The sequence below is a fragment of the Aspergillus saccharolyticus genome (assembly GCF_003184585.1).
Source record: "Aspergillus saccharolyticus JOP 1030-1 unplaced genomic scaffold BP01scaffold_1, whole genome shotgun sequence".
Classification (NCBI taxonomy): Eukaryota; Fungi; Ascomycota; class Eurotiomycetes; order Eurotiales; family Aspergillaceae; genus Aspergillus; species Aspergillus saccharolyticus.
Window position 1 is genome coordinate 756920 of NW_020290611.1, and position 24757 is coordinate 781676.

At 52.5% G+C, this 24757-nt stretch overlaps 10 protein-coding genes across 10 annotated transcripts; 6 read left to right on the forward strand and 4 right to left on the reverse strand.

Annotated features, from left to right (window-relative positions):
* Positions 1–503: 503 nt before the first annotated feature.
* Positions 504–974, reverse strand: BP01DRAFT_387953 (uncharacterized protein; the record flags this gene model as incomplete). The annotated part of the gene is made up of 1 exon (XM_025577786.1): positions 504–974. One exon carries the CDS (start codon positions 972–974, stop codon positions 504–506), a length of 471 nt encoding a protein of 156 aa, XP_025435785.1.
* Positions 975–2204: 1230 nt separating this feature from the next.
* Positions 2205–3099, forward strand: BP01DRAFT_331259 (ubiquitin carboxyl-terminal hydrolase). Its single transcript, XM_025573042.1, has 2 exons — positions 2205–2311; positions 2365–3099. The coding sequence occupies exons 1-2, from the start codon at positions 2242–2244 to the stop codon at positions 3057–3059; spliced, it is 765 nt and encodes a 254-aa protein (XP_025435786.1). The 5' UTR covers positions 2205–2241; the 3' UTR covers positions 3060–3099.
* Positions 3100–4487: 1388 nt separating this feature from the next.
* On the forward strand, positions 4488–5715 carry BP01DRAFT_352347 (zinc-binding alcohol dehydrogenase family protein). Its single transcript, XM_025573919.1, has one exon. It carries the CDS (start codon positions 4512–4514, stop codon positions 5604–5606), a length of 1095 nt encoding a protein of 364 aa, XP_025435787.1. The 5' UTR covers positions 4488–4511; the 3' UTR covers positions 5607–5715.
* A 667-nt stretch (positions 5716–6382) lies between these two features.
* Positions 6383–6910, forward strand: BP01DRAFT_412690 (VOC family protein; the record flags this gene model as incomplete). The annotated part of the gene is made up of 2 exons (XM_025578961.1): positions 6383–6675; positions 6747–6910. Exons 1-2 carry the CDS (start codon positions 6438–6440, stop codon positions 6908–6910), a joined length of 402 nt encoding a protein of 133 aa, XP_025435788.1. The 5' UTR covers positions 6383–6437.
* A 530-nt stretch (positions 6911–7440) lies between these two features.
* Positions 7441–8136, forward strand: BP01DRAFT_396502 (uncharacterized protein; the record flags this gene model as incomplete). The annotated part of the gene is made up of 2 exons (XM_025578475.1): positions 7441–7519; positions 7646–8136. The coding sequence occupies 2 exons, from the start codon at positions 7441–7443 to the stop codon at positions 8134–8136; spliced, it is 570 nt and encodes a 189-aa protein (XP_025435789.1).
* An 84-nt stretch (positions 8137–8220) lies between these two features.
* On the reverse strand, positions 8221–10505 carry BP01DRAFT_419926 (Zn(II)2Cys6 transcription factor). The gene is made up of 2 exons (XM_025579433.1): positions 10122–10505; positions 8221–10050 (listed from the first exon to the last, which is right to left on the reverse strand). The coding sequence occupies exons 1-2, from the start codon at positions 10298–10300 to the stop codon at positions 8319–8321; spliced, it is 1911 nt and encodes a 636-aa protein (XP_025435790.1). The 5' UTR covers positions 10301–10505; the 3' UTR covers positions 8221–8318.
* Positions 10506–13265: 2760 nt separating this feature from the next.
* Positions 13266–15192, reverse strand: BP01DRAFT_331266 (uncharacterized protein). The gene is made up of 10 exons (XM_025573043.1): positions 14986–15192; positions 14905–14918; positions 14784–14856; positions 14402–14733; positions 14208–14351; positions 13942–14156; positions 13694–13891; positions 13615–13642; positions 13435–13550; positions 13266–13382 (listed from the first exon to the last, which is right to left on the reverse strand). The coding sequence occupies exons 1-10, from the start codon at positions 15177–15179 to the stop codon at positions 13299–13301; spliced, it is 1398 nt and encodes a 465-aa protein (XP_025435791.1). The 5' UTR covers positions 15180–15192; the 3' UTR covers positions 13266–13298.
* Positions 15193–16681: 1489 nt separating this feature from the next.
* BP01DRAFT_287101 (sialidase family protein) lies at positions 16682–17749 on the reverse strand (the record flags this gene model as incomplete). The annotated part of the gene is made up of 1 exon (XM_025571490.1): positions 16682–17749. One exon carries the CDS (start codon positions 17747–17749, stop codon positions 16682–16684), a length of 1068 nt encoding a protein of 355 aa, XP_025435792.1.
* Positions 17750–18651: 902 nt separating this feature from the next.
* On the forward strand, positions 18652–23215 carry BP01DRAFT_6876 (uncharacterized protein). The gene is made up of 5 exons (XM_025580023.1): positions 18652–19574; positions 19633–19716; positions 19777–19975; positions 20030–20590; positions 20651–23215. The coding sequence occupies exons 1-5, from the start codon at positions 18740–18742 to the stop codon at positions 22833–22835; spliced, it is 3864 nt and encodes a 1287-aa protein (XP_025435793.1). The 5' UTR covers positions 18652–18739; the 3' UTR covers positions 22836–23215.
* Positions 23216–24642, forward strand: BP01DRAFT_6877 (uncharacterized protein). The gene is made up of 2 exons (XM_025580024.1): positions 23216–23494; positions 23549–24642. The coding sequence occupies exon 2, from the start codon at positions 23649–23651 to the stop codon at positions 24396–24398; it is 750 nt and encodes a 249-aa protein (XP_025435794.1). The 5' UTR covers positions 23216–23494; positions 23549–23648; the 3' UTR covers positions 24399–24642.
* The last annotated feature ends 115 nt before the right edge of the window (positions 24643–24757 follow it).

Sequence of the window (24757 nt, forward strand, 5' to 3'; positions counted from 1 at the left end):
GCAGTCACTGTGCCTTGCGTGCCTATTGACGATTGTAAATATTCACTACACCAGTATTTGGACGGCCTCGTCACAGCGAAAGTATCTTTGAGATACTAAAATAGCCTATTTGTCTTAATAATACAGAACTACTCTATCATCTTCGACTATAGTCCTTTCAACCTTCGCGATGCTATCACAAAGGGAATAAAGAGATAGTAGTTTTACACAACTAATCTATAACTATTAGACTACTTATAGAAGTACTGAAAGAATAGGTATTCTACAAATAGGAAAACTTAGAAGAATACTCTAAGATAAATATATCTATATTTAGTTTATATACCGAGATATTTATTTAATTCTTATAATCTTATTACTTATATTCAGTAAAATAGTGTAGTAAATATTGTCTCCCAGGCTAGTGCTAGTTACGCCCTGCGCTAAGTCAGCCTTAATCCATACCGTCGTAAGAACCTATGTTCAGTACCCACACGAATGCAACCTCATTAAATCCGTACTACCTAATCCATAGCGTCCCTCGTCTGAACCCAAATCTGCACTCTCTTCCCATACAGGTAAAACACAACCGTCGTACCATAAACCCCCACATCCACAGCCGCCATACACATAAATACCACCAACAACCCACTAGACGTCACCCAGTCATCAATACACCACGTCCAGATCCACGCAACCGCGGACTTCAGGCATGAAATTGTCACCATCATCTCGGCCGACAGATCGATGTGACAGTCCAGGCTGGACGAGATAGCCAGCGTGGCGCCCATCTGGGCCCCAGCACTTCTTCCAAGCGGGCCACAACAGCGGATCATTTGGATCCTCGAGCGATGGCTGGGGGACGAGCAGAATGCGCCCATCTCCATGAGCAACGTGCTGATGGCCGCCAGTAAGACCTGCTGTTCTTGGTCGATGAGAAGCTCTGTGCCTGGTGCTACTACTGACAAACCTTGAGGCACCGAGTGGGTCGCCATGGCTGCTTTGACTGATGTCTAGGAACCAGTGCTAACCACCGAACTTCAATTTGAGATTGTTTCCCCCGCAACCCCAGATTCCCCGCGCTCCGGCTGGATCAGAATTGACCAATGTCAGCCTTGCCCTGTCTGATAATGCTGACGTGGCTGCTGCAGGGATCAGGATGTGCTGTCGCCGGCCGGACCCCCCTTAGAGAAATACTGCACGCACCTATGGTGGCAAGGATGCTATCAACAACCATACTTACACTTGAGATTGGTTGGATCGATCCACACCTACAGAAGCTGTGATTGTGGGAGTTGCCTAGTATTGGTGGTGCTTGGTTGAATGCATGTTCTTGGTTTGGGGGTGAAATGGTTCGTCGAATCCGAATCAATGTCAGTGGATTACGGTTGCGACACTCGAAAAGGGTCTTGTCGTCGCCCGCCTGGAGTATGCCACTACACGTTACAGTTCTTCCGGATACCGGTGTCATCACCTACACTCTTTGTTTATCTTACTAACCCCAGCACTAAACCACGCTAGACCAAGCTTGGCACTAAATGGAAGAATGGCTCGATCTAACATTACAGCATACTGTATGAACATGTACTATGTAAGATGGCAATCGATTACTTATCCATCTCTATACAACTATCTAGGATAACGGCAAGTGGCGAACTAACATCAATTGCTGTATAATCTAGAGATCAGAAGAGTTTATACTATACAGAGCTAAGGCCTATAGGCTCACACATCTGAGCTTGCTATTTTCGAGGTATCCAGAAAATAAGCAAGAGAATTACAGACCTCTAGAATATGTCAAGCTGCTTTGGTCAGGGGATCTAATTACGTTTTAGCAGTACAAAGTTGGCTACTGTGCTATAGCAGTGTAAAGTCCGTCACAGCAGCTATGTCCGAGTGTGTAGGGTCGCGCGGGTCGAGCGGGTCATGCCTTTTCCAGATATTCATATACCCCACCAGGACCGAGACCCCGCATCAGGAACGGAATATGATTCGTGTAAGTAATATCCATTTATCCACCAGGCAAAAAAGCTACATCTCCCTCTTCAATAACAATATCTTTCGCCATGGTATATTTTTGGCCAGTAAATGAATAGTGTTAATGCGAAGGTAGTGCATGTAGTGCATCCAATCCAGCTTATTCCGTTCGTCCGGTGACAGCGATTCCTATATATAATCGCAGCCCAAATGCATCTCCTTCGTCTTCATAAATCCTGCCTCCCAATATGAGGTTTAGGGTAAGCGACACATATCAAGTTAATCATGGCTGATTTACCTACAAACATATTGTCACTGCCCTCTGGTGCCATACGAAAATGCTTCACTCCACTAGGCAAGTGTAAGCTCAAATGGCCTCGTCATATTTTGACTAACTCTAGTGTAAAGAAAACAACCCAGAAATCATGTCGGGCTTGAGTTGGCGCCTAGGCCTCTCTCGAACAGTTAAATTCATCGACATTTATAGTATTGATGAATCTGAAATAATCGCAATGATACCAAGACCCTGCTACGGTTTATTGCTTGTCTTTCCAGTTAATAAAGCCTCCGAAACTTTTCGTACCCAAGAAGATAAGACTTTGGATGCTTATGATGGATTTGGCGAGGAGGAGGTAATATGGTTCCAGCAAACCATAGGGACTGGCTGTGGTATTATCGCACTCTTGCACTGTTTGCTCAATGGCAAAGCTCGCTCCTTTGTTGGAGTTGAGTCGGATCTTGGGAAACTATACCAGGAGATCTTACCCATGCAACCTCTGCAACGTGCAAATGCGCTGTGCAGTAGCCACGCTCTCGAAATAGCCAATGAACTCGCCGCGCGCGAAGGACAAAGCGAGGTTGTTGCCGCAAATACACCGATGGACTTGCATTTTGTTTGTTTCACAAAATCAGGGACTGGCAATCTCTGGGAGCTTGATGGTCGAAGAAAAGGCCCACTTATTAGAGGACGATTGAGAGCAGATGAAGATGTTCTTGATGAAACAGCCCTTAATATGGGGATACGGTCGTTTCTCAAGAGAGAGGCGGAGAGTGGCTGCCAAGATTTGAGGTTCAGTCTTATTGGATTGGTGCCAGCCTCCTAGATTAAAGGCTCAAGTAGAGAGCTTTGAAGGTAATTGCAAGATATCAATATAAATATATATTGCTTTACTGAGTATATCCAGGATTCTCCGGCTTGAGTATCTCCTAATTAGTCTGTCGAAGATAGATAACATGATCTTGAGCTGGAAACCAAGCCATACCAGGATAGTATACTTGGCCAGTAAAGGTTCTTTCTCTATATAGTGTAGAATATAGTCTCTTAAGCGGTTCATCATAGCAAGCTTCTAGTATAACTATATAACTGATTTCTCAAGCCGATCGCCTTAAATTAGATGGCTTGAAGGCTACTAGATAAATTAGATAGTCAGATTGCAGTCGCAAGACTGCTCGTTTACTGCATTTAGCAGCCTCGGCCATATAAGAAGCACTAAGCTCTCCATTGATCAAAATATCATAGATAATTAAGTTTAAGCATAATTATAAAGCTAGATGAGAAGACATTCTTGATTTTTGTGATTTAGCTGCCACCCTTAGTGGTTTAAACCGGTTACTGTTTCTCGAGAGAATGTAGAGGCACAAGGTGAAACATGGGTAAAAATAGTATTATAACTTAGAGACAGTTATCATGCTACGAATAGGTTATCTGTGATATAATATACAGCTCAAGATTTTCCATCTCCGTGCCAGGATTGGCTTAGTGTTGTTTCATCTCGGGGTTGCTGAAACAATCGAAGAGTGTAAGTAGTGACACTGGTATCCGGAAGAACTGTAGCTTTGAATGATGCATCACTCGAATTGTGATAGTTTTCGATGGAATCAGTCAGACAGCTCTGCCTGAGCAAAATCTCCTGGTTCAGCTCACATGTCCAAGAATGTTCTCGGTCGCATCTCACGGCATGCCCCGCCCTTGGCCTTTGTCTCCATCATGTCGGTCAACTTCTCGAGAGCAAAGTCAAAACACCTGAGAAGAGTAAGATTCCTAGAATCAATGATACTTGGAACTTTGAGATGAAGAGATGATAGTCATCTCAAGTAGACCCTACACCGAAGGGAGTGAGACTGGAGTACAAAGTCGAAAGTGTATCCCATCATGGTGGGCTTATTGATCCCTATCAGTGGGACCTGTCTTCTCGGAAAGAAATACCTTGGGGGATGTTGAGGGCATTGACTCCCTCATCCCTTCGAAAATTCGAGGTATTTGAATTCTGCTTCATCTCGAGGAATACCCCGGGGATTGCATCAGTGGTCGTGCTTACATGCGCCAAAGCCGAGCGATTATCAATCGTCGGATGGATTGATAATCACGATTCATGACGAAGAATCCGGGGCCGAGCGCAGGTAAAGTTAACTCCGTCCCGACATACGAGGTATAAGAACAACTTGACGTATTGCACCTCTCCACACCACCAATATCTCAGCAACCATACCCATCTCAATCAGATCAGTACTCTAAGAAATTTCAACAGTGTCTACCACGCATCTCTCAATACACAATGGCGGAGAATCAAACAGCTATCTTCGCAACGGCAATAGGCCAACCCTTAAGTACAGGCTCGCGCCCTATCCCCGAACCAAGAGAAGGCCAAGTCCTCATCAAGGTCACCGTCGCGGGTCTGAACCCGCACGACGCAAAAGCGCGCGACTACGGCCTATTCATCAAAGACTATCTCCCGGCGGTGCTCGCCGCCGACGTGGTCGGCGTTGTGACTCGCGTAGGCCCCAATGTCACTCGCTTCCAGCCCGGCGACCACATCTTCGGCCAAGCCTGGGTACCCACCCCCGGCTCCGACGCCCCCGCCTCTGAGACAGCCCTTGCCATGAACAACAGCTCCGGACTCCAAGAGTACGCCGTTCTGGACGCTCGCTACTCAGCCAAGGTCCCCTCCGCCTTCACCGACGCCCAGCTAGCGACTCTCCCCACCAACCTCGTGACCTCCGCCGTCGCCCTCTTCGACACCACCGCCCTCGGCATCCCCGCCCCCTGGACCCCCGCCGCTTCCACCTTCGACTACGCAGCCACCGCCCTCCTCATCCTCGGCGGCGGCACCAACACCGGCCGCTTCGGGATCCAGCTCGCCGCCCTCGCCGGCATCGGCAAGATCGTTGTGGTGGCCAGCCCGCGCAGTGAAGCCGAGGCCCGCGCCCTCGGCGCAACGCACATCGTCGACCGGACCGGGAAGTCCGGGCAGGAGATCGCGGCGGCGGTGAGGGAGATTGTGGGCGATGAGCTGCTCTACGCCTACGACACGATCAACCCGCCCGATAGCCAGTATATCGGCGTCGAGGCGCTGTCGAACTCCCAGAGGGGGAAGCTGGCGCGTCTGCGTCCGTCGGAACCGGTGGATGAGTCGAAGCTTTCGACGGAAAAATCTGCTGGGTACGAGGTGATGAATGTGTTTGGGTCGTCGAGTGCCCGGCCCGCTGTAGCTGAGCCGCTGTGGGAGCGGGTGGAGGGGTTGCTGGCGGAGGGGACGGTTAAGCCAACTGGGTATCAGGTGATTCGGGGGTTGGATGTTGAGGCGGTGAATAAGACGCTGGATGCGTATTCGAGTGGGGATGCGACTGGGCATTGGCAGGTCCATCTTTGAGTGGTAGTCGTCGAATATGGTCGCGTTTGATGCGGCGTCTGGTGGTGGAGATGATAACAATTGGCGGGTCTGTAATCTGTAATGTTGACTCCATGTGATATGATCTGCGTCTTTTTTGTGTTTCTTAGCATCCAATGGGAATGATCATTAATGACACTATGGCGTTTGCATGAGTGACTTTTGAAAAGTGTGAAAAAGATGAACAGATCTAACAAACTAACAAGAATCCCAAGCTTGGGATGAGAAGGAAGAGGAACGCTGCAGGGTCTCGCCCCGCATTGTGTTCATCCATAGGAATGAAATGCGTCGGGCTGATATTCATGTGGAGATCTTGTAACCACCTGACAGGTCAAAAGTGTGTCAGTCAACTGTATGCACGAGGCAGTACATTGCAAGCCATTCGTGTCTTTCCTATTGCGTATAGATAGTGGTTGACATCCTCGGAAAGCAGCGTTGTGCCAGCTGATTGTAAGCTGGATGGTGTGAGCTAGTCCGAGCCAGATATTGTAGTCCAAGCCCATGATCTCCACCAACCACATAGTATGTATACTTATACATAATTATCTCGACTAAACCTGTCTCATATCATGTGTTGCACATACTATTGTATAGACCCCGCAAGAATCAGAGGTCCATCTCCAGGCAACCCGCCAAGAAATTCAGGCTGCAACGACCAAAAAGAATACGAAGTTCCTTGTCAGGAAATTCCCCACATCGTATAGTATAAAGGCCGAGCGGGGCTGACAAGCTTAAGCCTTCCTCATACATCCTCACCATCCATCTCTTTTCTGTCTACTACACAACTTCATCACTCCTCCTCAACACAGAAATATGGCCATCGACCACACCAGCCTCTACGTCCCTGAGGACAAATTCCAAGAATGCCTAAACTTCTACCTCACAGCCCTCGAGCCGCTAGGTTATCGCCTCCGCTACCAATTTGGCGAGTTCATCGTCGGCCTCGGATCCATCCATGACGACGTGGGCACTTACCAGAAAGCAGACTTCTGGGTCTTTGGGTCCAAGGCTGTTTCTGAGCGTCCTGCTCACCTTGCGTTTACTTGCCACGGCATGCGCTGCCCAATCCCGTGTTGAAGGTAACAGTCGACGATGGCTAACTTGCCATTGGTTTGGCGAAAGATCATGATTCCGTCGATAAATTCCACGCGGCTGCCATGGGAGCCGGTGGTAAGGATAACGGCACCCCGGGGCTGCGAGCGCACTACCATCCCGCGTATTACGGGGCGTTTGTGCTTGATCCTGCTGGAAACAATCTCGAGGCTGTCGATCATGGGCTTCGTTGATTGAGGGGCTTGGGATGTTGGAATGATTGAGGTTGGAGCATTGACAGGCGAATGATCCTGTACTGCAGTTACTTCTGAGACTGGTCCTTTGTATGTAGGAATGAGGGTTTATCATCCTGACTGCCATTTCTGCCATCGGCGTTTGGTTCAAAGGAGGCTGTGTCTCAAATTAATTTATAGGAGAAAAAAGAGTCAACCAAGAGATTAGTGGAAACCCCAGGTGCTGCATCGGGCTAGGGACCTGCATTTACAAAAAGAGCTAACGTAAGCTTTCGCCCATGGTTGCGGTTGAATCAGATCCCATGCTCTTCAAGACTGCCTTGAATGTCTGACAAATGGTATTCCGTGGGGAGGGCCAACTCTCGGATCGGTAAATAAGGGTAAGGCAATGAAGGTAATGAAGTTCAAGCGGAGATCGACTCTAAACAGAGCCATATCCAGCTGTTTGCTCTCACCTGCTCTGATTGCCACACAAAGGACAAACGAATGCATAAACGATGGTCCCACACTAGTCCGATCTCATTATCACAATGACCATTTCACTGAATCCGAGCCCTTCTTGTTCGGCAGGAGGTATTTTCGTGAAATCTTCCTCCATTACGTCTGACTGTAAGACCAAGATCCAATGTGTCACCCCTGCAAGGAGACTTCCGGAAGAGAATCACTCATTGATCAAGCGATATTGGGCATGGAACCGGAACTTTTTATGCGATCCAACCAAACTTATAAATACAGCCATCGAGTTCACTATCCCAATACTCTCACCACCATCACCTAAACTCTCTCCAATGGGCATTCTACAGTCTATCCAAGCTCTTCTACCAACGATCACGAACATGGGGACCCCGGATCTCGACGCACTCCCCCCCTCGGCGATCACCCCCTTCAGATATTGCGGCTTCAAGTACCTGCGTATCACTCAGTTCTTCCTTCGTCCGGACGTGGACTGCGCAGACTGGGACGAAGCGGTCCTTTTGATTCAAGCCTACTGGAAGCGCGAACGGGCCGAGAACCCCGAACACTACGTAGACACCTCCATGGGGGCTGTCGTGGGGCTGGGGATCTACTGGCGCATGTATGAAGAGCCCTTCCCGCATGAACAGCGTCCCTCCCCCTTTGAGCACAGGGGCAAGTCGGAGTTTCATGCCTTCATGTCGGAATTCCCGGGGGCAGTCACTGCGTTCTGCAATCAAGTCGAGGGCCGCAAGTGGGCGAGTTCCGCCTGATACCAGATTGGGGAGTGGGTATTAGGCTAAGCTGGGTGCCTGGTCTGATGGTGTCGATCCAGCTCTAGTGGTTCTTACATAGCTCAACAATTGAGTTTCAACTGTTTTGTTCGAGTTTCTTTATCTTGACATTCCAATGATCCCCAGAGTGGATCTCTTGTAGACAATCCGATCCCCCGCGGTCATTCGCTGCGGTCACCATTCTTCTCTGCAGTGGCTTCCACCAGCATCGCAGACTCATCCATCAACCCCAATAATCGCATGCAAGGCCAGGTCTCCGACCCCTCAATGGCGCGCAGGTCCGCCGCCAGCGTCTCATTCCGCACCAACCGCACGCGATGCTCCCGCTCCGCCCCGTCGCTCCCGCAATACACGATCCGCGCCACGATCGGCCCGCCATTCGCGCCCTCACCTCCACCATCCCTGCTGCCCGTGGCGCCCACCGTCTCCCTCTCCAGAGTCACGCCCGGCGGTGGAGGCGCTCCAGCGGCGTACAGCCGCAACAGCTCCACCTTCATCAATTCCTCCATGAGATCCGCATTGAACGCCGCGTTCATGAACCCTTCCTGGGCGTCCCAGGCGCGCAGGTTCTCGATCCCTCGACAGCGGAGACGGAAATCCGGACACCGCATGGTGGCGGTGCACAGCGCGGGGACAATCTCGCAACGTGTGGTGACCGCGGGCCGTTCGGTGAGGGTAAATTGGGCCATGGCTGTCTCGGCGGCGACGAGGACGGCGAAGGCGTCGTCTGCTAGCGACGCGGGGAGCGGTCTCTCCTTGCTCGCGAGCGCGATTTGGACGCTGTACCGGCCGTAAATGCAGGAGAGTCGCATGATGTGTGCTTCGCGGAGGGATTTTTGAGGGGCGTCCTTGTTGGTGCCGTGGCGGCGCGTATTGCCGGCAGCTGACGGGACGAGACGGTGGTGGTGGTCGTGGTGGCAGTACTCGTCCAGCAGATGGAGGAAGCGGGTAAAATAGGCGATGAGACTCTGCTGGCGAGTGTGGAGGGATGCATAGTCCCGCGCAATGTCCTCGTCGGAGAGATGCGAGCCTTGCCACACGAAGAGAGCCATCGTGTCGAGCAGCGGAGTGAGAACTTGGTGGGCGTGCTGCAGGCTCCGAAACCTTTGAGTCAGGTACAGGTCGCGGTAGGGACGGTCGTAGACAACCTCATCATGTAGATGCAGCGGCTCTGTAGTGCCGTAGAAGATCGAACACATCTGCAATTCCAAAAAGGCCTCGACCACGCAGTCCTCCACCACTTGGGGTCCATTTGTGTCGCCTCCCCCTGCCACGGTCAGGTCGAGGCTCGAGGCTCGGCGCCGGACTTCCAGCCCCTGTAGGATGTGAAGGCCAGCCTGTATGTGAATAGTCGCGCGGCTCATGTCTTGTTGCAGCAGCTCGCCCATGATGAAGAGGAGACAACAGGCCAGGATCACACGCTGGAACTGCGGGTCAGGCGATTGCCCTCGCTCGTTCAGCTTCGCGATGGCTCGACCGGACTGCGCCATAGCAAACAAATACCATTGCTTCTGTTCACTGTGCCGCTCAAAGAGGGCCTGGCGTTGTCCCGGCCGCAAGCGTCCGCCCCCCAGCTCGTGCGCCTGGTGCACAGCTCCCAAGGCGATGACGGCGTGGAACACGGCAGGCTCACGGTGGCAAAGCTGAAGGATCAGACGCTGCCATAGCGGGGAGTCAAAGAAGGCTACGAGATGCGGCAGGGAAAGGTTCTGAAAGTATGAGAGACATCGTCGTTCGTCCGAAGTCACTTTCCACGGCACCGCAATTGAGGCGACAATGCTGCCTCGAGGCGCTCGGTCGGGTATTCGGTGCAGATCATACTCGCACCGTCTGCCTGTTCGCGCACAGTTGGTGCAGATCCCAGGTGTCTCGTCGCATTTGACTCGTCGAGCACTAAGAACTGGAAGTCAACACACAAACTACGACAGAGACTGGCAGGAGGTGATCTTGGAGACGATACATACCGGCAGGTGCGACACCCATTGCGAGATCTTCTCGCGAACCTTCTCGACGCACGTGCATTTGCGGGAGATTTGGATACAGTATCCTTGATGTTCCTTCCGTCGCCGTGGAGAAAGACACTCTCTGTAACGGCAAGACTGATATCGCTGCACTGTGTTGACGGAAGGCAGTTCAGGGTCATGATGGACAGATTCGATGAGAGGCTGAAGGATTCAAAGAAAAGAACAAGTAGTGGAGACTAGTCTGATTAAATCGAGGCTCCAGCTTACATACCACACATCAGTCGGTCATCGGGGTTTCGCAGTACGCAAGCGCTCTGAATCAAGCACTGGTGGGGACAGGGGATCACGATGAAGGGGTTAGTTCCAGTGCTAAAAGTTAGTGGTGAGTCCAGCACGGCAAGCGGACCACTGCGGGATCCCTTCACATCGACGAAGTGGGTCTCATCTCAGCGGAGATGGGGATCCGGATTTATCCCCGTAAAGACCTATCATTTTTGGCTGCCTAGCTGTCAAAAGTACTGCCTCCCTGACTAAAAAGACATGCTGGGTTGGTTTCGGCAATCCGGAACTCCGCGAGGTCTCCGCGGTACCTCCGGTTTCTCCAGACTAAAGTGCAATGGTAGTGGTCTTACCACTTGAGTCTCCATCCTCTTTCTGAGCTATGGAAAGAAATGAAGTTGATGCCGCTAGACCCAAGTCAGACCGAGGCTAATGCCAGTGCGAGAGTACCGAGTTGGAGTTTTTGGATTATATGGGAACCATAATGATCCGATTGCTCCATACGGTGCTACGCCTAAGCAACAGTGTTGGTCGCAAATCTAATTCTGGGGCCATCTTTCAGATTTTGGTGCTGGCGGACTCCAATTAGTCTGTCTCTTCATGTAGTCTGATGTTCGTTGCAAATGAATCTAAACACTATGAGCCTGCCCCGAAGTAAACTGGCTTGTTTACTCGGAGATAGTATCGGTAATCCAATCGGAGAAATTGCATCCTGCCTCGCTTTGGCTCCGAGATCAGATCCGGGGACAAGGCATCCAGATTCACCATTCACTACTTACCCACTCGTAATGCGCTCACCCCGCGAAAGCATCTTTAAGTCTAACCCATATGTTGTTCAAACTAGCCTGACTTGGCATCATCACCCTCAAGCAGACATGATGTACTAGCACAGTACCTTCTCAAGGAAATCGAGCTGCTGCTGACTCAATTGCAGCGGACCAGCCCTAATTTCCTCACGATAGTAAGCGCGCTATAGGCGGCCCTCGCGCCATTCGTTCCTCACTGCTTACATCGCCAGCACTACTACAAGGTGAGGAGAGTAGCCTAATCTGGCCATGAATACCAAGTCATCGCCGCCATCATGATTCATTCTATCTCTGAGGAAGATCTCCACACCTATCTCATTTCCAAAAACTGCCCTTGTCCCGACACTGAGGCGAGAGCCGAGAAATCATACCCCAACATCACTCCCAGGCCGCGGCCGCCCCAATCAGCAACTGAACCAACGACCTAGTGACCACTCCTGAATCTCCCCAGTAAAGAGAACCACCTTCCCACCCACCCGCGCCTTAGTCCCCGTCGTCAACACCTCCACCATGCCATCACAGGCGAATGGCGGGTATCACGGTTTGCTTTTCTCTTGGTGAGTTATGATGATATGATATGGTGGGAAAGGGGGGGGCAAAAACAGTACGTGGTCGGGTTTGGGAGGAAGAGCTTGACCAGGCCGAGGCCGAGGCCGCGGTTGGCTCCGGTGATGAGGACGTTGGTGGTCATGGTCACCGTGACTCTTATACGAGGGATGATATCGAGTTTGAACAACGAGGGAAGGCGTCGACTGAGGAGACTGCACTGATAGAGCTCATACCAGGGGGGTCAACCAAGAGAGATATACTTCTTGTTTCTGTGGTTCAGCTTCGGAATAAATGCACTACCGGAGAGGGAATCTTGACTTCAGGCGGAAGTCAATGCACCGCGCAGGCGACCTGACCAGTATGAAGCTGCAGTTTCTCGCTCTATTGCACATAAACAACTGGATGATAAGCTTCCCTGCGTGTTAGTTGTATTTTCGCAGATCAGATGTATAAGCGATGATATGGCGTGTTGCGGTAGACAAATGAACGGGAGCTTGTGGATATGCGTTTCATAGAACAGGCTCACATGGATCTCGGGTGTGTCCAGAGTCTCATTCAAATTTTTGTCACTTCGCAAGTGCAGCACGGCCAGTTAAAGGTAAGGAGAACTCGGTCGTTGTATCGATAGTGGGTAAGTTCTGTCAGGCTGTCAGACCCATGATAACTAAGGCCACTGGATTGCAGATTTGCATCGTGGACAAGAATAGAAGGGTTTTCTCACTCTATATCATTGCGCATTCTAGCTGTTCGAAGGAAACAGTCTGTTACAAATAGCAGACCGCTTCTTACGAGTGGTACCAACTCTCAACCCCATTGGCAACGCCGTTTGTTCATTGGTAGGTAGCATTTTTCAACCCCAACGTAAGCGTCGAAGATTATATCCATAGTTGATTGTTGGCGAATCCAGAAAGGAAAAAGGTACAAAAGTAAGGGCTCGACGCCGGTCACATGACCGAGCCTGGCTGCAGCCAGAGGCAGGTAGTTAAGCGCACTACGGACGTTTGAGATAGACCCCTGTCGATGAGACATGACGGTCTAGTTGCGAGCTGTTCTTGAGATGCGTGTTGCATACTTGCTGGGGTTTACATCTGCTCCACCTTTTCGACCTTTCTTTGATGAGCTCTGAGGACGCTAGCCTATGAGGTGCCACTTTGTCTTGCTACATGGCAACAACTCCCAAGTATTTCGCAAGATATCAACCGACCTATCAGCTTTGGCGATCATCAAAACCCATTGTCACCTTCACGTCGGGCAATCGATGAATTTGATGCCTCTTCGAAGCATCACAATCGACTGCCGATGGCACGTGACCAAGCCGGATGCAGGCCGGATCAGGGCGGAGAGAGGGCTTGGCGCAGAGGCGGGCTCAAATTCTGGGCGGAGCAGATCACCATTTGACGCACAGGACAGATGCAGGCAGAAATAAAATGTCTATACATATGGAGACCTTTGTACACCAAAACTTGCGAACCAAAATACTATACAATCATGCAGTTATATGCAACATTCAGATCAAACAAAATATACAACTCCTTGGTTCCGATCACGCGTTATTTGCACAGGAGAAACTCGAGCCGTTTGCGTCATCATGCAACGAGCGTCCGGACACGTACAATCCGAGGCCACACTGAATTCACGATTAGCAGGTATAAATCTAATGAAGAAAGGGTAGAGCTTACCACACAGGCGGCGATCCCCACAATCAATGCGTTGAGGATCGTCAATGCGATCTTCCTGGGGCTGGCAAACAGCTGGTCCTTGTTGAGGTACAGCCAGAACATGCCGCTGAAACCGACTGTGATTTGTTAGTATTAGGGGTTGCGCGAGGAGGAAGTTTAGGTAGGGATCGGGAGACTCACAAGTAAACCAACTGGCAAAGAGGGAAGCCTAAATGTTTGGGTCAGAGATGAACCTCCAGGGCTGTGAAACGTAACTTACAATCAAACTAAGAAGATCATTGAAGACAGGAATGGCTTCGGCGATAATCCAGGCGATGATCCACAGGACCAGCATGAGAGCAACCCATGAGCCGGTGGCCACGAGGTCGCGGCTGTGCATGCGGTCACTGTTGCGGAAGAGCCGCACGTAGACAAATTTGCATGCGACATGGCCGTTGACAACGCCACCGATGATAATCTAACTGCGATTAGCTATCGGTGCATCGGGAAGATGGATATAAGACTTACCGTCGGCAGAGCAATACCATAGGAGATCTTGGCAATCATGGGTCCGGCTGAACCTAGAGCCGGGGAGGTCACGTTGGGTCCAGCGAAGACGTAGATCACAACCGCGGTGACGATGTAGAGGACCGTGTCAATACCCTGCAGCAGACACAGGGACTTGGGGTAGTCCCGCGGATCCTTGAGCTCCGACATGAAACCGAAAAATGCGACATGGCCGGCTGTTGACTGATCAGCAAAGACATCATCAACATGTGTCACGGACAACGTACAGAAAGAAAAGACAATGTTGCACACAGCAAGAAAGGCCTCGTATAAGCTAGTGTCAACGGTAACTTCGAGAGCGCCCTTGTACGGACGCTGGATACCGACGGCGATCATCACGATCATGACAGCCGAGAACACGCTGATGAAAGCTACCAGAGGTTAGAAGCGGAATCGGTAGCAGGAGCGGTCAACCACTTACAAGCCACTGACAAGTAGGCGACATTAGCTGAAGTCCTGGGTAAAGCCAAGAAGAAAGAAATGACTACACCAACGACCCCAAACACAATCGTGCACGTGCCATGCGAGGTGATGGTGTTCATGGCGACCGTGAAGGTCAAGATATGACTAGCCATGATGAATACAACAAGAAGGAGTTGACCGGTGCCGAAGAACTCTCGGCCGAAACTCCCGAAGAGGACTTCACCGGCATCAGCCATGTTCTGGATGTGCGGATAGGCCCATCTGAACTGGCCGATAGTGTAGCCGGTATAGGTGGCTAAAAGACCCAATCCCAGCAGAAGAATGATAGCACTGGCTGAAGTCAGTGTCTTGTCAAGACACAAAAAGGCAGTAATACATACGGGACTAGACCCAGGACACCCACGACGGCAGGGAGCGACAGGATACCTAGGGACACGGTCTCGGCCACCATGACTATCCAATTAGTCTTCAGCTACCATTGCGACAGTGATTAGCACTTACGAAAACCACATTGCCTGTGAATCAGTCAGTCAAACAGGCTCAATCCATGCTGCATTAGGGCCCGGAGTAAGGCGGACATACCACCAACTGAGGACCTTGTACTTGACCTCGGCATACTCCTCATCACCAAAGGTGTCCTGATAGATGGGGCTACCCTTGCGGTCCTCCTGCTTTTCTTGCTTCTCCTCGTCGCGCAAAGCAAGGTCGTACTGAGGCGCATGATCCAACTCAGTGGTGCCATGACCTTCCGCGGCCATGCTCATGGGTCGCGACATGCTTGTGTGCTGTGTGAGGGTGGGAAGGAGGCAGGGTGAAAGAAAAACCGAACCAGCTGGGGTGCAGAATTTTTCCGAAAGCAGGAAGGCGGGATCGTCCGCGACCAGGGCTATCTTATCCACCGGATAGTTTCAGCTCCAGGTGTTCCAGCTGCCACCTAGCTTTTCCTAACAGGCCGAATTGCAGCGATAGAAGGGGTGAATAAACAAAACAAAAGGCGTCAGTTGGCCTGATTGCAAAGAAAGTGGCAGGTGGCCTTCTGAGTCACCGGAAATTCGCCCACCAGATTGCCTCATGGACATTCAATCTCTGCCGACCCGGCCAAGTTACATCTAGAATTCCCCCGCAGCCAATCGCGGTCTGCTATTACCTAATGTCCGCCCCGCCCTGGTGGGTTCTCTCCGCTCACGGCTGCCTCGTGTCCACCAATGAAATCATGCAGCTGGAAACTAGCGGGGGCTTTCCCGCCCGGCAAGCTTAAAAATTCCCCTCCCGAAGAAGTAAAAGTAGTTAGGGCCGTTCTGACTCTTTGTCAGCTAGCACCCCGCCAGGACAACCCCCCTCCCCCTCCTCGCTTGCCCTCAACTTTCTCTTTTCAGCCAGGAACCACGATCTGCTCCTTCTGTCAGCGGTGATGATTGGCAGGTGAGGGGCCAATCTGACATCCTGCGCCACGCCGCCAACCTTGGAAAACCATGGCCAGTTCCTGACCCGGATTTCTGCGGGATGCCACACATCACTCGCTGGGGACGCTGGGTTCGTCTTAGTCTGCCCGCTGCATCGCTTGTTTCAGGCTTCAATCGCTTCCAGGGTCTTTTCCCAGACACGCAGCTCGGTTGAGTTGAGAAAAACAATTTAACCAATAAAACAAAGCTTTGATTGCTGAATTCCTGCTGCAATCTAAACCGAGGCCTTCCCCTCGCAGCTATTACTGAAATGCCTGATCGAGGACGTGGCAGCACAAACAATATATCCTGGACTTGATAGATCGATTTTCTTCAAATTGGCAGGGGGATCAGTCAGTTTGTCTCGGTTGATCGTCATGAAGTCTAAGAGAAAGTAATACATCTGAAGAGGTCAATCGGATTCCGCGGTAGTGTCTGCTCTGAAGGATACTAGTCAAGACTCCCACTACGATACTGGCCCCGCCTAAGGCAGAGGGGCCCGAAGTACTCAATTGCTCCATGGGTTCAACACTCTGCAGCAGAGAAACTGGAATGGCTGACTGACAGCAGAATGCAAAATCTCTCCTAGGTCGAAGCTGTTTGTCATCATGAGCTAACGCAATCTGTTGGATATCTCTGCCCTGGAATCTTACATCTTTATGGAAAGCTGGTTCTACCCAAGTGATATGTTACATTTCCCATCAAGTGTACTGTTTCCGTGCTCACTCCAGAAGGACTAAAGGGGTCGTTCACCCGCGAATGTCTAGTGATGAAAAAACCGAGTGCAGGCTGACCAAGACGGTAAGGAATCATACCCGAAATCACCAAGATGACTCTCACTGCGACGAAATGGCCCTCGCCTTGGGTCCTTTGCACTCGTAAGTAGCCAAGAGTGTGTGTCCATCCAGCGCAAAGACACCGGGCCAGTGACTCGAATCAGCGCAAATGGACGTGGAGGTGCGGTCCCAATCGATCACTCCGTTGTATGGCGGCGGGGCGAACACGGCCTTGATCGACGCATTTTGGACCCACTTCACCACATCGTGATCCTCGTCGGTCATGAAGACCACGGCCATCGACCCGTCCGCGAAGGAGGCGATCTGCGGCGCGCCCGCGTTGTGCTTGTGACCATCGTGGGGCGAATAGACGACATGCCGGTTGCCCCAGGTGTATCCGTCGTCGTAGGAGATCAGCGCCTCGATCTGCATGGGCCCCTTGGTGTTGGTTTCGAACACCATGACCAGCGCCGGCTGCCCGCGGCCTTGGTCGTCTGTCCGCGCGATCCCATTCATTCCGTCGCGACGGTGATCGTCCTTGCCGTGAAGACACTTCGGCTCGGACCAGGTGCTGCCCTGGTCGGTCGAGGTCACCAGCATGGTGCACTGGTTGTTGTGGGCCAGCTCCTGTGAGTAGGTGAGTTGCACCTCGCCCTGGCTGCCGATGCGCATAAACGGCTCCCAGACGCCGAGTCCGTCCCCCCCGGATTTCTCCACCGCCTGAGAGGCGAACTGCCAGGTGTGCCCGCCGTCGTGCGAGCGGCAGACGGTGATGCGGTAGTGCGTGGGGCGGCCGTCCGGGCCGTGGTCGTGGTTGCGGAAAGCTCCCAGCACGACGGAGGGGGCGACTTCTAGCAGGAATAGATTGTCGGTGTCGCCACTGCCTCGGGTGACTTCGCCAATGTCGTTGAATTCGTGGCCGTCGGTGCTGCGGGCGACTACCAGGACGCGCTGGTTGTCCTCGAAGCGAGTAAAGGAGGAAAGGAGGGAACCGTCGGAGAGGCGAGCGAGACGTGGGTAAGTGCCTCCTCGACGGGATGTGAGAGAGCGCTCGTCGTGGTGGACGCGACAAGTGACGCGCTGCGGTTGCTGGTGGCCCTGGCCGTGGCCCTGACCTGGGTAGCCCATCTGTTGCTGGGGAGGGCCGTAGTTTTGTTGTTGAGGTGGTGGATAGTATTGCTGCTGACCATACTGTTGTTGATTGTATTGATATTGCTGCTGATTGTACTGGCCATATTGTTGCGGGGATTGCTGCTGCTGCTGCTGCTGATCGTGGTGATCGTGCAGACCCAGCTTGTTGAGAATCTTATGACCAAAGTCAGGCATGGTGTCTGGAAGGTGGAATACAGAGAATGAAATTGAAAGGTGACGATGATGCTGGTGCAGGGCTGAAGGTGATGAAGATGTTTTTTCAACTTGGGGATTGCGTGGCTTTTAACGGCGGGGTGGGATGACGTCAATCGGGGACCCTGAAACACGGGGGGGCTGACATGCTATTTATAGTCAGGGGTGCTGCCTGCTATGTCTTGTCGGTTCATAATGCTGGTGATGATCTGCAGAGTGTGGAGAGTAGGCTGTAGCGACTGATAGAGCGCGTATGGTCTGGCGGTAAGGCTGAGGGGAGCAGCATAGATCCAGACCTGGCAATCTGGGGCAGAATGTGGTGTACGCGCGTAGTACTATTGATTTACACAGTATTTACTAGGTTTATAATAACCGGACTCTCCCCACCACTATTCAAAAGCCCTTGAATACCGAATCCAGTCACAACATAATGATATGTTATCCAAAATTGCATGGGGCAATTCAGCACCGGTGGGTCCACGCGGACAATCTTTCCATTGGCAGGTCAATTGCCGCTTAGCAGGGAAGCCGTGCAACGAGGGATTGGCCATGCCACCACAGGGCTATTTCAATTGGCGATTTGAAAGCGCGACGATGGGCCTAGTGTCATGCACCAGCGCCTACTAAATCGATGGTTCTGCTGACATGCAGCGCGTACAGGGAGGGAGGCTGAGGGAAAGGGGGAGCGGTGCTGTGCTGATTATTTACAGCCTTCTCCCCGCCTGCCTTATCACTTTCTTTGATCTCCACACGTTCTTGAGACTGGCAATCGCCATGCCCGTCGATAGTTGGGGCTGCTGCGGGGGAAACCCCAAGGGCAGAAGTGCAGCCGGTGGTGGTGGTGATGGTGGGGCTAGAGCCCTTCCTCCGCGACCCGTCCGTCTCATCTCCAGGTCTTCCTCTTCTGTCTCAGTTCCCAAGCCACGCAGAGCTTCAGCGTTGCATCAAAAGTGTGGTCTGTGGCAGCGAGCGGAGGAACAATTGAACGCTGAAAGTCGCAAGTTGCTTCTGATCGACACCCGCAACGCGACCGGCTCAATTGAGGATGTTCTGAGAAAGATTGTCGACGAAATCACGATCAAGTATGAAGAGTATCAGAAGGGCGGCTTGACGATCCGGAAGCGCGGCGCTACCGCCGAGAGGGTTGATATCCGAGGATCAGCCAAGAAGGTCCTGGTATGTGTCCTGCAGGCCCAGGAACTTATCAAAGCGGTGGCGGCGTTCGACCCCACCGGCCATGCTTCGACGGCATGGTCTATTGTCTCGTTTGGCCTCACCCTGGTCAAAAACGACATTGATCGGCGAGATGCAGTCCTGGATGCAGCGGAATTCCTCGCGAAGACTTTGGCGTACCATACCATTATTGAGCACAACTACCGAAAGGGGAATATTCCGAGCTCGGCCAAACTCGACGATGCATTGGTAGAGGTCTATGTTGCAATCCTACAGTATACGGCGGAGGTCTTGAAAGCTAGGGCAGAAAGTGTCATTACTCGGGTGGGAAAGAGTATAGCTGCTCTAGTGAACCAGCCTCTGGACCAGCTCAAGTCTGCCGTAGAGCAGAAAAGTGCCGTTGTCGATCAGTGGAAAATGGTGGTCAGAGATGAAGGTAACCATGATCTGCCTTCCTCACGTTCGGAAACTTCACTCAAACCAATTTCATCCAGATCAGCAACGCTGTGCTGAAGATATATTGATGCGCATTGACGTGATGGCCAAGCAGGTGCACAGCATTGATGTTAGAACGAATGGTGGGTATATATTCCACTCATCCTCTTTGACCCCCTGCATATTCACTGACAGACATATAGATCAAGAGGACCTCGCCATTCTCGGCTGGCTTTCCGATTTCGATTACTCGAGCATTCAGAACGAGACCAAGAAGAATCGTTCGCCCGACACGGGAACATGGTTCGTACAGTCGAGCAGTATGTATCAACGATGGAAAACCACGTCGGGTCAGCTGCTCTGGCTGCATGGCCCTGTGGGCTGCGGCAAGTCGGTGCTTTGGTAGGGAGTCTCGTTCTCGAGCTGGGCCAGGCCTGACTGACTCTCTCTCCCCAGCTCAACTATCATCTCGGACACTGAGCACCACTGCCACCACAATATGCCTCATCTCCTTGCGTATTGGTACTTCCGTTTCGATAATCTCACGACCCATAGTATGGAGAGTATGATTCGATCTCTGATCCGACAATTATGTCCCAGACCCATTCCAGCCTCCGTACAGACGATATGGGCGGACCATCGAAGAAATCGAGAGCCGGACTGGGAGGGGCTCACGCTCGTTCTCAACGATATTATTAGCTCCCTTCCCGGAGAAGTTTTCTTCATATTCGATGCTCTCGATGAGTGTCCTATCGAGACACGAGAAAGGCGTCTGCTGCTTTTTCTGGATGAATTGGTGAAGAACCATCCAACAAGGAGTCATGTTCTTGCCACCAGCCGACCGGAGCCTGATATCCATCACGAGCTGATGCATCACAAGTTATTTGGACTGGAGACTGCTCTGAGTGAAGACATTGCAAAGTTTGTGCAGGACAGACTGACTAACGGGAGGTTGAAACGTTGGGATTCATCCATCCGTGAAAGCATCAAGAAGCGGCTACTGAATGTCCCTGAAAGGTTAGCGATCGATGCGTTTGGTAACTATATGACTCCGGTTGGTGCTGACTGGTGGCGTAGGCGCTTCCGCTGGGCTGATCTGCAGATAAAGCGACTCGAGCGATGCCACTTGCCTGGGGACATTGACGACGCACTAACCACAATCCCCGCCTCCCTGGAGGCCACATATCGAACCATCCTGGAGCAGGAGATTGTGCCAAAGTACCATGAGGCGGTGCGATCGATCCTCACCTGGCTCGCTTTTTCCCTGGAGCCTCTCTATGGAGAGGCCGTAGCAGCAGTGGCCGGCTTCCCCTCCCCGGACAGCGTGATTGAGATCTGTACAACCCAGTTGGTGACTCTGCAGACCTCGGATGGGGTCATAAGACTTGCCCATTTCTCGGTCAAGGAGTTCCTGCTCTCCGAGCAGTCGTCCGACTGGTGTCGCATGTCCGAGCTGGGTGGACATCAGCTTATCTTGAACCAGAGCCTGCCGCGCATCCTTGCCGAAGAGGAGGAATTATCGCTCATGGGCGCCATGAGCAACTCATTGCTGCAATACTGTAGCCAAAGGTGGATTGATCATCTGGGCAGAGTAGAGAGCTTGACCTCCGACCAATTGCCTGAAGTATATGCCATGATGCTCAAGCTCTTCACGACACCGGTGACCTATCTCAACTGGCAGCGTCTGCGCTCGTTTTATTTCCAGGACACCAAACACGCCTGGCGCCGCTGGATGAGCACGAACTTCCTAGCACCCATCGACGCGGCTATCTTCCTGCAATTGCACCGTTTGGTGGAGTTGCTGCTGCACTCCGGCGTTGACCCCCTGAATGCTTCGGGTGGCCGGTCCCACCAAAGCACATTGGTCTTTGCATCGCGCCACGAGATTCCAGTATTGGTGTTCTTCTTACAACGTCTCATCACAGTACCCCCTGAGATAGTGGACGAGATCTTCCATCGACTTCGCCCTCGCTCCGCGGAAGACCATGCCACTTTGCCCCTAATCATAGACCTGCTGTGGAATATGGGCGGGCTGCGTGGCAGTGAAGAAAGTGACACCATCGATCCGTCCTTCCTTGTCAGCATGGCCTGCAACCACCACTGCGCGGCCGCTCTTCTCGAGTTATGTCTTGATCGTGGCGGCATCGAGCCAGAATCAGTCACCCAGGAGCTGGTCGAAGCAGCTGTGAACAGTGAGCGCGACGACGCCAGCACCCTCGAAGTATTGCTCAAGCGACGGAGAGAAAGAGTCTGGTTTCCAGAGGCAGTGATGCACACCGTGGCCAGAGCCTCGTGGTCCAATCCTAGCCTAGCATCCCTCGTTCTGCACAACCGCGAGCTAATCGCCTGCCTGCAGCCTGAACATGCCGAGATCTTCGTCGGAGGCGCGGGAAGAGAGATCGTGGACCTCGTGCGCCAAGTGTACGGCGATGAGATTATGATGCAGCCGACGGTTCTCCGTGCAGCGATCGGCAATCCTCACGCTCGAGCCATGCTCCGCCGCCTCTTGGCCGGGAGAGAATTGAGCTTGAATACCCGCCAAGAGATCCTCGCTGCTGCTGTGGCCCCCGAAAGGTTGGATAATCGCGAACTGGTCGATTATCTCCTGGACGAATGGGGCCCGCAGTGCGATATCGGCGAACAGACCATGATCGCCGCGGTCGGGAACAGCCTCCACGGCTGCACGATCCTTCAGGCATTGCTCGCTCGACAGCAGGCCGGGTTCACCGTCTCTGAACCGATTCTCATGCATGCAGCGACACGCAATACCAAGGAAGTCATGCAGCTGTTGATGGACAACGGGGGCTCGACGATTCCAATTAGCGACGAGTTGCTTCTCGCGGCCGCGCGTAATCAACCCCGCGGCCTATCGGTGCTGCTCTTTCTCCTGCCTCTCCGGGGCCCAGATTGCACGGTGTCCGCGGACCTCCTCGAGGCCGCCGCTACAAACCCCAACAAGTACATCAATCCCTGGAACACGAGCCAGGAGTTCCGCGCCGTCTTGGAGCGGTACCAGGGCGCCACTGTGCCCGACAGCGTCTTTTTAGCCATGCACGACCAAGTGGACCATCTGAGGGTGCTTTTGGACTGGACCGGCAATCGAGCACCCATCAAGGAGATTCTCTCCGCACTCAGCATAAGCACTGAGGGGGCGCGGGCGTCGGATCGCTTGCGACTGCTCCTCGATCGGCATCTTCTGGTGGTGGATGAGTCGAAAGCAGGGACCCAAGGGTCGCTTCAGCCGGTCATGGTAGTTGAGTGAGACTTGATGGTGACGAGTACCGGTCATCCGGGATCATCGGTATATACTGAGAATATCAGCTTCTCCTCGCTTGCGATAGGATACAAACCCCTTTTATTTCATAAGATGCTAAGATAGTAAGCTTTGATATCCCAATTGGCCATCATCGAACCCATAGGAGTACCTAAGAGGCACAGCCTAGTGAAGCTGGTATCCCAGCCAACAAAGAGAGAAAAGGCTCTTTGGGTGACCCAGATACGCTGAATTACTCAAGCCTACTGTCCTACAAGGAGGTCCTCAAGGTACATGAGCCAAGACAGCCAAGACAGCGGCGGCAATTGAGCGGAGGAGACTGCGGTCGCCGTCTCCTGCCCTCTGATGATTTTCTCATTCTCCAGGTCCCAGAAGAAGCAGAGAATATGAAGATGAAGAGCGAGCAACTTGAGACAATCATCCAGACTGTTCCGACAGCGTCGTTGCAGGAGGAGGGCGACTCGCAGGAGTTCCTGGCGGCGGAGCATGCGTTGACCTTCTGGCCCGCCCTGCGCCAGCACTGCCCAGCCGTTGCGTGGGCTTTATTTATGAACCTGGCAAGGCTCGCCTGCAGCCAGCGCCCAGCTGAGATTTACATATGCTGATGAAGACTGGCTCAATGACAGGCAACCATTCTCAAAGGAATTGTATGTGGTCCATTTACGCCCTCGCTCACTCATCCAAGCAGACCTGACAGACAGACTACCAGGATGGCGGGGTGGTCAAAGGACTGGTCGGGCTCGATGTCTTCAAACAGAACTACGGCTACGAGCATGAGGGACGCTACATTCTTGCTGCGCGATGGCTCTCGGCTTTCAACTACGCCAACCCCCTGGGTGCCATTGTGGGCGCGCTCGGCGCCGGCGTCGCCTACGACCGCTTCGGGCCGCGCATCCTGATCACCGTGTGCTCCTGCCTGTCGATCGGCTTCAACTTCGTGCAATTCTTCAGCCAGACGCCCGCCCAGCTGTTCGTGGGCGAGCTGATCAACGGCTGCGTCATCGCCTTCTATCCGATCTGCGCCTCCGCCTACGTCGGCGATGTGACCCCGGACCAGCCTCAATCCGGCATCCTGAAGGGGACAACCTCGCTGGACAGCGAATAATCCTACCGCATCCCTATCGCCACGCAGTGGGCGCTACCTTGCATCATGCTGGCCTTCGTCCCTTTCTGCCCGGACCCCGCCCTACTGGCTATGCGATCGGGCTGGCGACGGTGAGCTGTTTGGTCTGGTCGGTGGTGTTTGCGGTGGTGATTCCCTACGCGATGGACGCGGACGAGGGGAACTGGGGCGGCAAGTTGGGGTTTCTGTTTGCGGGCGCCAGCTTCGTTTCCGCGGGGATGTGTTTCTGGTGGTTGCCCGAGACGCAGGGGCGGACCTTTGAGGAGCTGGAAGCGATGTTCGAACAGGGGGTGCGGAGTCGGCGGTTTGATCGGTGTGTGGTGGTCATTGGGGAAGTCGAAGGCGGAGTCGGTGGCAAGCAGGGAGGACGGGAAGGGAAAGCGCAAGGTCGAGTGGGGCATTCGGGGGAGGCGTTGAAAATGGGTTGAGATGTGCAGGGATGCAGTATCGTGTGGTGTGGTGCACTTTGCAGCGAGAGAGAGAGAGAGAGAGTAAACCAGGTCGGTGGAAGAACCCAAAGAGGCAAAAGCCGAGGGACGCTGCGGGATGGACAGGGATTAATAATAATCCATCCATGCCGAGAATTTAAACTGCTGACAGGGATCAGTCAGCAGTGCATAACTAAGTGCATCACGACACAATCCCACTTTCCTCTAATTCCTTCCGTCGATCCACTTCTTTTTTTTTAATTCAGACACGAACTATTCATCCTTTCCGAGTCATGAAGCATATTTGAACCTCAATTTGTTCAACTTGCCCAGTAATCATGACTTCACACTTACACTCT